Source organism: Mastomys coucha, unplaced genomic scaffold (genome assembly GCF_008632895.1).
Source record: "Mastomys coucha isolate ucsf_1 unplaced genomic scaffold, UCSF_Mcou_1 pScaffold9, whole genome shotgun sequence".
Lineage (NCBI taxonomy): Eukaryota > Metazoa > Chordata > Mammalia > Rodentia > Muridae > Mastomys > Mastomys coucha.
This window is the reverse complement of record NW_022196915.1, coordinates 72785161-72801303: the sequence shown is the minus strand read 5'-3', so window position 1 is coordinate 72801303 and position 16143 is coordinate 72785161. Positions and strand designations below refer to the sequence as shown.

Sequence of the window (16143 nt, the reverse complement as noted above, 5' to 3'; positions counted from 1 at the left end):
TAGCAGAGTCTTGTACTTTGGATCTTACGAGTTTGTTAATATACATGAGTATCATTGTGCAGATAGTCATGAAAAGTATGTGAGTCTTAGGAAATGGTTTTGGTTATTGTCTTTTTATATATATATATATAAACAATTAAAATCTGGCTAAAGTTCCAGATAGTAAGCCTCTATGGTCACTAATATGGACTAATAGAGCTACATATCTTTCCAAAAAGGTGTGTATGAAACTGCATCTGAAGAAGCATGCACAGAGATGTCTTGCAGCATATTGTAGTTGAGTGCAGTGAGTGGTGTATGCATCTGCTGCTTGTCCACACAAGGCCAAGTATTAGAATTAGTATCTCCTGGCCAGCCTGTTGATGTTTCTGAATCCACTTCCCCCATGAGCTTTGAATTTAGGCTTTACATAACCTAGAAGCAGTTTTATCTAAGATAATAATCATTCTCTGTTGAGTTTTGCTATTTGAGGCTACTTTTATTTCTTATGATTTGGCATACAAGAAAGTCCCAAATTACTGTTTGTATTATGTTGTTAGTTGAGAGCTAAATGCTCACTTATATGCTACCTCTTGGTGTTTCTCCATCTTAAATTCTCCTAACAGTTATAATGTCAGAATAAAATAAGTTTTAAATGAGGTAGACTAGTAAATGAAAATCAATAGTGAATTTTCCCTAAAACAAAATGGCCTTGAGAAGCACTGTAGATTATATTTCTAAAGGTAAATATTATTTTCATAGGTCGTAGAAAGTAGTTTTGAATTTTTATTCCCCTAAAAGGGTGTGGTGGTTTTATCTGGTAATAGAAGTCCTAATAAATGTTCACATTGAGATGTATCCAGTCATTAAAGTGTAATTTACACTGTAAAATTTTAGAAGTTAATACAATCCATAAATAAGCTGACATACTTTATTTGATGCTGTACTTCATTTTTATTTTCCTCAAGCAAGAAATACAGCTTTATTCCTGAATATTTGTATATCCTTTTATCCACAATATACCCTTTTTAACCCATCTCAAAATTTATGCACTCATATACATGTTTACACATGTATATACTTATGCATTTTCAGTTGAGGAAGCTTCACATCATTTTGTGTTTGTTTTGGAACTGCCAATTCTCCCTGCCTAGCTTATGTTGATTTCTCTGTCTGCCATTGGCTTATCCTTGACTACTATCCTATGCAATCCTAGTAGAGTAGAAACACACTCACTTACAAATGCAAGTTACTGCCCCCCACCCTCACACACACACACACACACACACACACACACACTCCAGGCTTTCATTGCATGTAATTGATCATATTCTTCCAGAACAGGCAAGTGCAGCATCCAGTTTGAACTGGCAGGATGGTCTGTGAAAGCATCTAGAGTGACAGAAGCCACTTTGTAGTTTAGCAATAATTTGGTGCTAGCATCAGTTACAAACTGTGAAGAGTGTGAGACTTTACCTCACGGCTGTTGGCAGAAGACCTTAGACAGAGGTAGGGAACAGTTTATTACACAGAGAAACAGTTCCTGAGCCTCAATTCTCCAGGGCATTGTGATGAGGCCCAGGCACCAGCTACACAGATAGCAGCTCATACTACAGAAGAGAATTTGGAACATAGGCTAGCATCCTTACCCCCTTATATATTTCTGAACAACAAAGAAGTTAATTTGGTTTAACAAGATACACTGCCTTTGTCTCCCAAAACTACTCATATAAGTACCTGGGAGCTAACAGTTGAAAAGGAGGTGCTTGGTGAATGCTATTGTCTTAGTGTTCTGTCTCATAGTTTAATGCCTTAAAACTTTTCAAATGATCCTGTCTTGGCTTGGAAAATTCTAAATCATCAGGCTTCACCTGTCCATTCGAAAATATAATTTTCACCTCAAGAGGGGATTAAAAAATAGCTTTTATAGATCCAAACATATGTGATGCTGTCCTGGGAGTACAATATGGGGGTCTGTTAACTTTGTTTCAGTATCTAATGGTTTTATGAACTTTTATAGTATCTGAATAAGAAAATAAGAAAATCATAAATCAAAACACCTTTCAAATACACTAATGTAAACACCACATGAAGGAGTGACAGCAGACAGGGAAGTCTGTGTTACAGGACTCATGCTCTCTGACGATATTCTTAGCCTTTTGGTTAGTGGAAGCTAGTGGTCTGTTTGTATGTTCTTAAAGATTTATCTAATAATCACAAGGAGGTTAGGTCAGAAAGATGGGCAAGCAATAGCTATTAAGTGGGGTAAAATTAGCCCATGATAAATTGTAATTAAGCTCTGGACCTTAAACATTCTGCACATTAATTGAAATTCTAATCAGCTGATCAACCTTGCAGAGAAGGTTCCAGATAAGGTCTGGTTCTTTCAAGAACTTGCATTAACACCTTAAGTCTCCTAATCTTGTTACCAATATCTTTCCCTCTTCTCATTTCTAAAACTGAACACCTTGGTGAGCACTTTGCTCTCCTGTAATGTCTTCTCACAAAGCGTCCATTAGTGCCTTAGTATTCTATTGCTGTGAAGAGATATCATGAAAAAAAGTATTTAATTGGAGTCCTGCTTTCAGTTTCAGAGGATTATTCATTATTACCATGGCAGGGAGCAATTCAGCAAGCATGGTGCTGGAGCAGTAACTGGGAGTAGCATCCTAACTCAGGGGCAGAGAGAGCTAGGGGAAGGAGAGGGAGAGGGAGAGAGAGAGATACTGGGCTTAACAAGGGTTATGAAACCTCAAAGCCCTACCCAATGACACACTTCCTCTACCAAGGTCACACCTACTCCAAGGCCACACCTCTTATTCTTTCAAGTCTTTTCAAACAGTTCTGTTCCCCAGTGACTAAGAATTCAAGTATATGAACCTTTTGGGGCCATTCTTTTTCAGACCACCACTCATAGCCAGTTTCTTGATTTCTACAGTTCAATTTTAATCAAATCAGAGGTAGGCTTTATCTAGTAGAAAGTTACTTCATAACTCCTGCGATGTTTGTTTGTTTGTTTTTCATGATTTGAGCCTCTTTTTTGTTACTTGCTTCTATTATTTTCTTTTTGCAATTATAAGAACATCATTTCCCCTTTCCTCCCGGCAAGCACTCCTTATTCCCTTCCTTGTTCTCTTTCAAATTCATTTCTTCTCTTTTTTTATTAATTGTTGTCACATACATGATGACATTCCTTGTACTATCTTTGGGTTTTAAACAGATGTCCTAGTGTTGCAGAATCATTTAATCCACTAAATGCTTACCTCTTAAGTCTGAGACCAGTGTTCATGTCTAAGCACCGAGGAGGTTAAAGCTGTGGATGGTTTAGTGGAGAGCGCCTCTACTGCCAGTGCTGTGAAGACAGACACAGGAAGATGCCCAGAGCTTCCTGGTTTGCCCTACAACCCACTTGTGAGGCAGTCTAACCAAATTGATGGGCTCCAGTTTCAGTGGGAGACCCTGTCACAACAAGTAAGGCTGAGAGCCATTGAGGAAGTCACCTGCCATCAGAACCTGATGTCCACATCATGGATGTTCACATGAATTTCCCCATGCAAATGCCAGACAGGAACAGAAACAAGGGGTTATGCCTTTCATTCAGTGCCTGTCTATGTTCTGACCTGTGAGTACAAACAGTGCAACAAATGAACAGAAAGCCAATAGTCTGGGGATGTTGTCGGCTGGCAGAGCTCTTTCCTGCTAACAGCAGACCTGGGTTCAATCTCTAGAGCTGCATTTGGAAGAAAAATACTAGGCTACTTACTTGTAGTTTAATTGTAATTGTACACTTTTAAAATATTATTGGTAATTAACACATAACCTGTTTGTTTTCATTGACACTTAAATGAAATACAGTGTGTTTGATGTAATCTGGTGCCATGCTGTTTGTTGGCACTTAGAAAATTCTACCTTTACCTGCTGATTCTCACTGATGCCACATGAGAGGCATTGCTTGATTGGTATAAAACTTAGAAATAAGAAATTAATTAACTAATCACATATCCATTGAGATCTTCTTTTCATTAGCATGTTATTGGTTTTGATCAACAGTCACAGGATCTGACTTTGAGACCTCAAATATTTATATAGTTGCCTTTATAACGCTCATCTATACAAAATAGTATTGCTTCCTGAATATTAAATGGAGATTTCATCCCTGTTTAACATTTCTTCAACTGCTTCCCTTAAAGTTGAATATCTTACAAAAGATCATATATGGAGAGATCTTGGGAAGTTAACATTCTCTCTATATGTTAGTGAGCAGATTTGATATTTATATTAAATTCCATTTTATTTTTAGCTTCTGTCTATCTTTTCCCTTTTAGATAAATCCACTTATACGCAGATACTTTGAAGCTAACGTGGTATTTATAGATACATGTGTAACAAGGGTTTATGTGTACACATTATATGACTACTGCTCATCTAAGAACTAAATGTTATCTGAAAGAGAATCACTCAATAGTTGTGCCTTGTGTGTGATTTTAGATAAGTTTCTTGTGGAACCACTGGTTAAAATTAATAATTTTTCAAATTTTATTTGTATTAGCTAGCATTAAAGGAAAACATCAAAAAACGAGAAGCAGTGGAAAAGGACAAACGTGCCAGGATAGCGAAAGAGCGCGCAGAGAAAGAAAGACTTGAACGCCAGCAAGAGAAAAAGCGCTTATTAGAAATGAAAACTGGTGAGTGTGTTGCCTTCCCTGTTCATGCATGGACACAGATGATTCATGTGGTTCTTCTTCAGTGTCTTAATATATTTGATGAGCAAGGAAATATGATCACTTGTTTCTGTGATTAGCTATAGAGCATATCTGTCATGAGGATATGAGTGACTTTCCTCCCTTTATTTTGCCAGTGTGTGTTGTTTCTTCTAGTGTTGATGCTCTGGCAGACTTGTGAGTCAAGTGTATTCTCTTCCTTTATCATTATCGGGATAACAAGTCTAGAACAGTGCTTGTCTACAATAATACATTTACATCCATAAGAAACTCACAGGAAATTCTGCAGGACATAGACTGATTTCTTCGACCGAGTACAGCATAGGAGAGAGAAAAAGCAAGGAAAAGAGGAAATTGATTAAGAGAGACATAAAGTACGCTGTTGTATTGCCTGGTGTGCATGAACTTCAGGCTGAGTTTAGTCTCCATAACTTGAAGGGGAGGCAGAGAAGAAAGAACTGGTAGTGGGTAGAGGAGACAAAGAGAGTCAGAGACTCTAGAGACAGAGCTACCAATTGTAATCCCTATGAATAACTAAAGATGAAAGAAACATTTGACTATGTCATTTCTTCTAGACATATTGCCAACACGCTTCAGTATTCTTCAGCCACTCATCCTGAAACTTCCCAGACAAAAAGATACAATGTCAGGGGTTTACGTAAAAATAGCCTGTGTTGACTGGAGCACAGGAGCTCTGTGAATGAAGCAGAATGACCTGGGAATAGTTTCTAAAGCTGCGTCACAGTACCAAGGAAGGCTGTGTCCACTATCCTGTCTTCTATACCTATATTAGAATGTTTTCTTACTGCAATGGACACTTTTTGAAAAACTTGACAAATATAATTACAACTTTACAGAAGCATCTATTATATATTTTATAAAATTAAATGTGTCATATTCTTATTTGTTTTTATTTATCTCATTTTACTTTATTAATTCTTTGATGACTATTCCTTTTTTAGTAAGAGAAAGAGTTGTGGATCCAGATGGCAGGTGAGTGGGCGAGGAACCAGAGGGATATGAGGACAGGAAACCATAATCCGAATATATTATATATATAAAATATCTGTTCTCAATAAAAGAACAAATGATAGCACTAACTAGGGAAGCAACATAGTAGATTGTAGTTTTATTTTTAACCTTAACAATTCGACTCTTTTGTTTCCAAAGCTATAAAGATTGAAGGTTTTAATAAAATATTCATCAGTGTTACTGGTAAATTCTGGTAGTTTACAATTCAGGACAAGAGCTGCACCCATGGTGCCCCAGCAGGGAGAGGCGGTGCTGCAGTCCTGCCCTCTTTCCTTGCACTCAGTAGGTGTATGCTATGCTTAGATGACAAATGGGTACAGTAGTGTCTCTTCTAGGCATCTAAGTCCAATTCCAGGTTTATATTTGAAATTCAGAAAGTGTTCAAGGAATATCTCAAAGTGTTATCAAAAATGAATATCAGATGGCCAGGCGGTGGTGGCGCACGCCTTTAATCCCAGCACTTGGGAGGCAGAGGCAGGCGGATTTCTGAGTTCGAGGCCAGCCTGGTCTACAGAGTGAGTTCCAGGACAGCCAGGGCTATACAGAGAAACCCTGTCTCGAAAAAAAAACCAAAAAAAAAAAAAAGCTTCTGGAATAATCTTAAATTAAAATCTTAGCCTAATCTCTGTGTGTGTGTGTGTGTGTGTGTGTGTGTGTGTATCTCTAAGATATATGATCTATTGTCCTATAATGTTTTTCCTTAATTTCTTTCTATCACCTACATAGTGACACCCTCTCTCAAAAATTAAAAAGCAGAATAAAACACTCCATTGCCTCTCAGTTTATCATGGAGCTCATTGTTGGCTCCCTAGATGATTTTGTAACAGTTGTTAGTCTCTTTTCAAGACATAGTCTGCAAATGATGACAAATGTGTCTAAGTAAGTGAAGTGTCTTTGGCCCATAGGCTTTTTCAAATGCTGTTCATGCATTAAGGTCATGTGTAGTACACCTGATGACATTTTTCCAGGAAAGTACTATGTTCTAAGCATAGCCTGGGTAAAAACAATTTACAAAAGTTTCATTAAACTGGACACAGTCTCACAATGTCCTGTCTGGGATCCTCCCAACCCTTTAATATTCTCGCTCTCTCCTCCCTTCTGGTTTGCTTTTATTTCCTAAATGATACCTTTTCTAATATGTTTTGAGTGTGCTTTTTCGGAAATCGTTATTTTTACAGTATTGGAAGCCTTTCTGCAATGAAATAGAAGTTACTAACGTAAGATATCTTACCCGCATTTGATTGCATTCTGATAGAAATATCATGGGATACATATATTGTCTTTTACAGTGACAAATCTGAGCACTGATGTTGTATTAGGAGAATATGTTGTGATTTTCTCTTACTGTCTTACTACTGTTGATAAGGATGTAACATATAGGTCACTTTTCATTGATTCATTCATCAATAAGCAAGATGCTGTTTTCCTTTGTGCTGACATAACTGAGAATGCGCAATGCCTTTTGTAGAGAAAGTTAACATTTGAAAGAGTAGAGCAGACAACCAACTACATAAGTTCAAATAGCAGTTTATATGAAGTAAAGTAAGAGGCAGAAGTGTCCGGCCCGGAGCTGGTGTTATCAGTTTGGTTTTATATAGCAAAGGAAGTATGAGCTGTATCTCAAATTTCTAACTGAAGTGGCTGGCTAGGAAGTCCTAAGGAACTGACACTGTTTAAGGCTAGTGTGTCTACTTTGGGATAAGCAGGCTTGTATTTCTACAGTTCACTGTACTGCTTATGATGTACTTTATACCTTTAAGCATTTTTTTCTGAAGACCATCGCAAAGTTTATATACAAATTTTCTTTGCCAATATTGCTTTTCTATAAAACATACTACTTCACAAACCTTCATAGTCATCCTTACCCTGGTCTCGCTGGTGTAAAAATTGTATGAACTACAAAGTTAATATCAGTACTCTGAAGTACTTGTTACTTCTTTGGACCGGAAGTTTTAATTTCATCTAATTTTTGTTTTGAAGACACAACAACCCCTGAGATGACTGAGCCAGAGATGAGTCCTCCTGTAACTGACATAAGCTCACAGAGGCCTTCTTCCCACAGATTTTCCTGGGTTTAGTATTGCCATGCAAAGAAGAACTAAGATTTTTTTCACAGATAAACAAATTGTCTAATTACTACCAAATATGGTAGAGTAATTCGATTCTGCACTCTTATTGACCATGCATGATGACTGCCCTTGAAGGGAGAATGGACAGCTTTGATCAGATCTATATCGGCTTATTGTCTCTGCCCTTTCACAATGGGGCTTTATTAATAGGATGAATGTAACATTGTGAGCTAGATCTCTTCCAAAAGGAAACTCACAGTTATGATTCCACTTGAGTAGTAAGTCTGAAATCCAGGCTATAGGGTCTCTATCAGATATTCTAGTGTTAAAAGTCATGTTCACTTTCTGCAAGAAGAGTCAGGAGCTGGAATTCTGAGATACTCACATAGGCAGGTTTGGTGGTTTCTGCCAGTGATGGGATATTATCTTACAAACAAATAAGGAAATTAATTTCAAAATGTCTTTATTTTATCACTATATGTGTGTAGAATAAGTAAAGATGGTTTAATTTTGAATTATTTTAATATAGAAAATACTAAAATATAAAACATCTATATAAAGTATTGAGCATACATGACAGTATTTATTTAAATACATAGCTACCTTTATCCAATCCTTTCTAAAAAGGCATAGATAGGAATAATGGATTTATTAACTACATACAAATTTTTCCAATGCCATTTCTATTTCTTAAACATAGAAACAAACAGGGCATTTGATAATAGAATTCAAATGTTATGTTTTAAGATTTCCTGCTTATGTAAGATGATTCACATAATTTTTCTATAGCATATTAGATGGCCTTGAAATGGACTCAGTGTTGTATAATTATGTTTTGTCGAGGAAGTAAATAAGAGCTTATTTAATGGAGCAATAAAGACTATACTAGCAGCCCCTATATTTTAGTCTTTAGGTTACAATTTGTCTATTATTTATTAGACTTAAATGTCTCATTTGGTGCAGCTTCAGTCTATTAAATAACGGATAATTAGCTTTTAGGAATCCGTTGTTTACCCACATGGCCAAAACTGCTCCTTTGTTTTCCATTCCACAGTTTGGATCAGCTAAACAATTAGGCATCCATTTTAGAGGAAATGTGTATTGCATAAACACCACTTAGGAATGTCTCTGCAGTCTCAATAGATAGGCAATTTCTATCTGTATTTGCTTTCAGAAAGGTTTGAACAGTTACCCCTCTTCTATAGATGGCATAAAGCTTAGATTATTTTCCATAATTGTGCAGATACTAGGTTTTTGCAGTACTGCCTTCAGTTTTCTAGTGTCACCAGTGAGGGTTGCATTTAAGGAGCCAATAGCTTTAGTCATTTATCTGGATAAGGTAGTACAACAAATTAAGTTAGGTTGGCTTGGGTGCATCTCTCTTTTCTTTCATTCCTATTTGATAAAACATTAGTAATAACTACTTTTGCTAACATTAATTTATCATTTTTAATCTTCTAGGCTCTGCACGTGTTTATTATGTGTCATATTTAAAAAAAATCTTGAGACTTTTCATCAGAATATTCAATTTACTTGCACAGAGTCTTGCTGGCAATGTAGTCCAGGCTTACATTTTCTGACCAAAGGTCATCTTTTTAATCATCATATTATTCCTTGACAACTGATGAGATAATCATGGTGTGGGGAAAAAAAAAGGAAATCATATTAGTAATTGGTGACACTAAATGTCTTAGTTAGGGTTTCTATTGCTGTGAAGAGATATGACCACCCATGGCAACACTTACAAAAGACAACATTTAACTGAGGCTGGCTTACTTATGCATACAGACATGTGAGCTGGCACTTCTACATCAGAAGAGATAAGACACAGTGGCCAGGCTTGGGCATAGACCTCAAACCCTGTCCCCAGTGCCATACTTCCTCCTACTGTGCCACACCACACCTGCTCCAGCAAGGCCTTTCTAATATGGCGACCCCCTACGAGCCAATCATCTAGATACATAAGTCTATGAGGACCATTTCTATTCAAACCACCACACTAGACTTTACCTATGAAGTTTGAAGATTGTCCCTGAGACCTCAGCAGAGAGGGACAACTGTCTCTCTTTTTACCATTGTCAGCAGTTTTATGCCATGTAATCTCTTCCTCTGTATTAGCAAATTTTCACTATTTAACCTAGGCATGCTTCTCTACTAACCTGAAGCTCCACTTTGGTCTTCAGGATGTTCATATCCGTGTTAAGGATTGAGAGGATCATATCAGCACAGTGAGACTCACTTCTTAAGGAACTCTATTGTGTGTTCTAAATAGCCCGGAGCCCGGCAGAGTACAGTGCTCAGTAATTCATGGATGATGGAAATGGTCCCCATACTATTGTTTTTAACTTCAAACTTTAAGTTGCAGAATTCACACAGTAGTAAGCTTAATAAGGGGCACTAATGCAGCATGCTCTCAACTAGAACAAGTGCGCTGAAATACCTTTTCTATCGCCAGCATTTCAGCCACATGAAGTTTTTGCTTCTGATGCTGGCACCAAAACTCTGTTCTCTGAGCCCTTAGCATGTTAGAAACCTTTCCAAAGTGTCTGTGAGTTACACATATCTTATTTGTGTGCAGAAATGTCTTTTATTCAAATGATGTAGTTTCAATTACAGAGATTCATTGAGTGTATTTTTTTCTTTTTTTTCTTTAATTTATTTACATCCTGATTCTAGCTTTCTTTCCCTCCTCTCATCCAAGTCTCCCCTTCCTCCTTTCCTCTCAGAAAAAGGTAGGCCTCTCTTGGATATCACTTGCTGTGGCATATCAAGTTGCAGAAGAACTAAGCTCTGGAGAGATGGCTTAACTGTTAAAGGCTAAGCTCACAGCCGAAACTATAAGAGTGCATTTTTTTGTACACATGAATGCATATTGGTTCTGTGTAGCTGTGTAAGGTCACATACCATCCTCTACTCTTTCAACATATCTGGGGGTGGAATGTGGGGTGCTGAAAGCCAAGAAGGAGGCAGTTCCACTTAGCCATCTTCAGCACAACTTAACTGAAACTGAGAACTGATTTCCATTTCTTCACTCAGCATTCTCTCCATTTCCTTTCCCTCCCCCCTGGCATCTCCTGGTCTTCTGTGGCCCTCTGTTACTCACCTCTGTGAGACTCGCTGATACTAACGGATTTCCCACTCATTTCACAAGAGATGCTGCATTGCTCTCCTGGTCTTCTGTGGCCCTCTGTTACTCACCTCTGTGAGACTCACTGATACTAACAGATTTCCCACTCATTTCACAAGAGATGCTGCATTGCTCTCCTGGTCTTCTGTGGCCCTCTGTTACTCACCTCTGTGAGACTCACTGATACTAACGGATTTCCCACTCATTTCACAAGAGATGCTGCATTGCTCTCCTGGTCTTCTGTGGCCCTCTGTTTCTCACCTCTGTGAGACTCACTGATACTAACGGATTTCCCACTCATTTCACAAGAGATGCTGCATTGCTCTCCTGGTCTTCTGTGGCCCTCTGTTATTCACTTCTGTGAGACTCACTGATACTAACGGATTTCCCATTCATTTCACAAGAGATGCTGCATTGCTCTCCTGGTCTTCTGTGGCACTCTGTTTCTCACCTCTGTGAGACTCACTGATACTAACAGATTTCCCACTTGTTTCACAAGAGATGCTGCATTGCTCTTCCTGTGGGCATTACTCAACATTAGCTATGTGCTTAGGAGAGAGACCTCAATCTTAGGAAGTTGATTTTGGAATAGAAGAGTATTTCCCCCAACCTCCTGCAAAAAACACGTGGAGGTGAAGGCACAAGCCTTTAATCCTATCACTCAGGAGACAGAGGCAGGTGGATTTCTGAGTTCAAGGCCAGCTTGGTGTCAAAGAGCTAGTTCCAGAACAGCCAGTGGTACACCGGAGAAAACCTATCTACAAAAACCAAAACAACAACTAAAAGATTACATTTATCAGAAGATTAATTTTGACTAAACTAATTTAAATTCTAATGGTATGGCATAAATTACATGTAAGAATTTTGTCATTGCACTCTTACAATCATTGTCCATAACTTTTCTATTTGCAAGCTCAGATTTACCTTGTTTATACTGTGATACAAACAAACAAACAAATAAAACTGCCAGTGAATTTGTTTCCACTTAATCCTGTATAGACCTCCTATAACTGTTGGTAACATCATATATATCCATTGTATTATAAGTGAACATGGGTATCATCTTTGTTAATACAGAGTATCCCTTAGCTATAGGTGTTGCCTTCAGTCAGTGCTTATATACCTTGTCGGTACGTTGTCCCCTTGATAGTACCCGATAGAATTGCTACTTGAATCTGGATAAGAATTATGTGCTTTTTACTTTTAGACATGAAAAAAATGACTACTGTCTTATTTGCAAATGAGACTTATCCTATTTATTATTCTGATGTGTAGGGGTAAATGTGAAGTTCTGTCTTTGCTTTTCACTTGCCTCAAGAGTCAGAGGCCTTGACACTTGTTATTTTAGATGCATTTCAACACGGATCTGAACCTGGATGGCACCACCATACACATCTAATCTACTGGTTCTATAAAATGAAGAAATGGTTTTCTACTTGGAAAAGTGAAACTTAGCCTGTACCTAAAGCCACATACCTGACTGGTGTCAGCCAAAAAGCTATAGTAACTAATCACACACAGTTGCATGCAAAAAGGATGTTGCCTTCAGTGAAGCTAAAGTAAAGAAGATTTCCACTACCTTCTTCTTGAGGTTTGCAAGTGTGCAAAATTCTTTGAAAGGGAACAGCTAATGCTAATATAATATTAATGTACAAATTCTTTGGCTGTCGAACCTGATGTGGACTGATACCAGATTCCACAACATATGAGTATTCATGCTGCAGAGATCATTTGGTTAGAGGAATGGTGTCCCTGATAACATTGGATATGCTGTTTTACAGTGTGGCTATGTACCTTACTTCCTTTCCTACACTTCCTTGTGGTCTGAAAAACCCCATATTCTGAGACAGATTTGGCAGCAGAGGTATGGAGTATGAGACTATGGATTTGTTTACTGTTCATTTCTCTTGAGTTGTTTCCATCATCTACTTTACCTCAAGCATGAACATTGCTACTTCCAGGTTTATTTCTGGTTCCTTTTTGCCAGAAGTACCTTTTTACCACCTGTAGTTGGGCTTAAATTTAGGGCATCTTGTATGCTTCCTCAACATTCTACCTAAATGTGTGTATGTGTATCTTGTTTTCTTTCAATTTAAAGTGTTTGCTTTATGTATATGAGTGTTTTGTCTACATGTATGTAAGTGTAACCTATGAAAACTTGATGCCTGCAGAGGCAAAAGATGTCACAAAAGGATTTTTGTTCCCCTAGCACTAGAGTTATACACTGTTGTGAACAACCATGTATGTGTTGCAAACCAAACCCAGGTCCTCTAAAGAGCAACAAGTTTTTTTACCGTTTACTGAAGATGGATTCCCCCCCACATAATATATCCTGATTAGTTTCCCCTCTCTCTACTCCTCTCAGTTCCTCCCAGCCCCACCCCAGTCCAGACTCACTCCCTTTCTGACTCTCATTAGAGAACAAACAGGCTTCTAAATAAAATATAGTATGATAAAACAAAAACACATTGGAGTTGCACAAGACAAACAGTAGGAAAAGAGATTAAGGTAAGGAACAAAATCCATAAATCCACTTGTTTACAGACTCAAGAATCACAGAAAAACACTAAAGCAACAGCCATAATGTGCAAGCAGAAGGCCAGGGACAGCCCCCGAGAAGCCCCGCGCAGCCCCCGAGAAGCCCCGCGCAGCCCCTTGCGGCCCGCGCGGCCATGTGCTTGCTGCTTGGGTCTCTGGGAGACCCTATGCGCTTCGATCTGTGGTGAGGTAGAGGACCCTGCTTTGTCTGCTTCATGTGCTCATGCTCTTCATACTCTTTCTGCCTCCTCTTCCCAGTTCCCTCAGCCCGAGGAAGAGATTTGATGGAGATAATCTGTTTAAGGCTGAGTTTTCTGAGGTCTTTCACTCTGGGTAATGTCTGACTGACTGTTGATCCATCTCTCCAGCACCTCTAGCCCTCCTTTTTATTTGGTTTTATTCTTCATTTTGACATAGAGTCTTGGTAAGTTGCCTCATATGGCCTTAAACCCTCCATATAGCCCTGGCAGTATTTGAATATAAGGTCTTTCTGCCTCACCTTCCCTAGTAGCTGGCATTATAGGCTCGTATTACTTATCTACCTGTTTTCTAATTCTTAGCGGACTGGATACTATGAAATATGACTCACTTCAATTTGTATATTCTACTTCATGTGTTTTCTGAACAAAACTTGTACTTGGTAATAATTTATTTCTAATTAACTATTAAGGTCATGCAGTACAATATGTAAAGAATTTTCTCTTGTTTTTATTTCACTTGCTTGAATCCATATTGATCAAGAGCATGACATTATTTATTCTTTATTTCCTAGTACCTGTCAATCTATTGAACCTGTATATCCAAAATATCACAATTGTCAAATATTTATAAATACTTAGATGATTAAACAAATGTTTTATTTTGTGAAAAGTACTTAAACCATTTACTTTGCTTCTATGTCTATGGCTAACACTATGCTATGAGTATGAGTAGTTATTACATAAATAATAGTTTCCATAACATTCAAATATGTGATATCCAACCCTTTAAAATTCGTGATATAGATCATTAATCTGTAGACCATAGCCTTTTTTTAAAGATAGAGTAAATACAATAGCTTGTCTTGTTTCCATTTATCACAGATCATACATTTGCAAAATGGTAAATGTGTTAAAAAAAGAGCACACTACCGATTGAGTAAAAGTATTGTCAAAAATAATTATAATTGCTAGGAAAACTCGATACTTAACCACATGTCTGAGTAAACAAAATGATCTTGTCCAGTGTGTTGTTGTGACAAAAGAAGCTGTGTGCTTGAACCTCTGGGGTTTCAGAAGCACTAGGCCTGACTGGTTCATAGTGAGGCCAGCCTGTGCTTCCAGCTGTAGCCCTTCTGTGGTGCTGTCTGCACATCTTTAGAGATGTGCAGTATGTCAAAAGGCCAGAGAGAGAGCCAAGCTTTATAGTTTTCCTAATGTGCCATCTCTTTTTTTCTCACTATTCTGGGTCATTCTGATGTTTTGTCCTTAAAGCTGAAGGACTTCCATTCACTACATTAGGAATTGCTCATGAAGGTCTAAAACCATTATCTCAAGAGGAGAAAAAAACTGAATTTGGCGTCTGATGCCAAACAAATATACCCCAGGGCAAACATGGAGAATCAAGCAGGGAAATTGAATATTTATATGTTGCTTGTAATGGTATGAATGGGCATTAGTGTTTAGATGAAATTAGACATTATTTTGTAATAGGATTTTAAAATATTCCTGGATGACTTCCTTTCTCAGATATCCAATGTTCTTCAGGAAAATTAGAAGCAACATAATAGTAACAGAGTGAATATTGAGGGCAGCCTTAACACAGGCTAGAATGCCCCTAGGCAACGAGGATATGACAGAGTAGGGTACCAACAAAATGGATGACTAACTACTGTTGGAGATTATTGCCCAAGCAGAGTGAATCTCAGAGTGAATTGTCACAATAAGCTTCCAATAATAATTATCATTAATGGGTAGAAGTGACAGTAATTTTAGTCCAATATACTTCTCTGCATGTTTATTTTTAAATTATTAGTCCTAGTCTGGAAGGAACTCTTGCAAAGCAGAAACACTTTTGTGGAATCAGTGCTGAGTGAAAGGTTCTGTCAGTCTGTAGTAAGCAAGAGTGCCTGGTGAAGGATAGCTGCTTGAGGAAGTAGCATGAATTCCCTCCATGGTCTTCAAGCTCCTTCTGATGGGCAATTAGTTTGAAGATGCTAAACGAGTGACAGCTCCTCCTTTTTTACCTTGAATGCAAAGTCAGTCACAGGAATAGTACTTGGGGAGCAAAAGATTTGTTTTCACTCAAGAACTAAGAAAATGGGCAAGAACTATGAACCCACAGTTTTCCACCACATTGCAGTTCTGAGAAATTGTGCATGACTCTCCTACTGCAGAGTAGTGATGATCATCTCTGGCTTCGCAATGCTAATTATACTGTGTTTTCTTCGATGCCCATGAAACTAAAGGCTGTTTTGTAACCTTTATCCTCCATTATTTATTTTAATGTTTTCTGAGGACCAACATTGTTAATGCTCTTTGAATTAAGGAATAGTGTCTTTTAATAGCAGTCACTCATTATTTTTGAATGCATTGATTATTTTCATGAGGTAAATGTTAACTCTTTTAAATGTTTTTTTTTTATTTTTTTTTATTTTAGATATTTTCTTTATTTACATGCGAATTTCTCCTTTCCCAGT

At 37.8% G+C, this 16143-nt stretch overlaps 1 protein-coding gene across 5 annotated transcripts in view; it reads left to right on the top strand.

Moving 5' to 3' along the window:
• The window catches only part of Diaph3 (diaphanous related formin 3), a 471820-nt gene that overhangs the window by 326313 nt on the left and 129364 nt on the right, over nt 1–16143 (top strand). For all 5 annotated transcript variants that reach the window (XM_031361487.1, XM_031361488.1, XM_031361490.1 and 2 more), the window contains one exon: nt 4529–4664. In XM_031361487.1, the coding sequence (XP_031217347.1) occupies nt 4529–4664 (136 nt within the window). The remainder of the gene's footprint in view (nt 1–4528; nt 4665–16143) is intronic.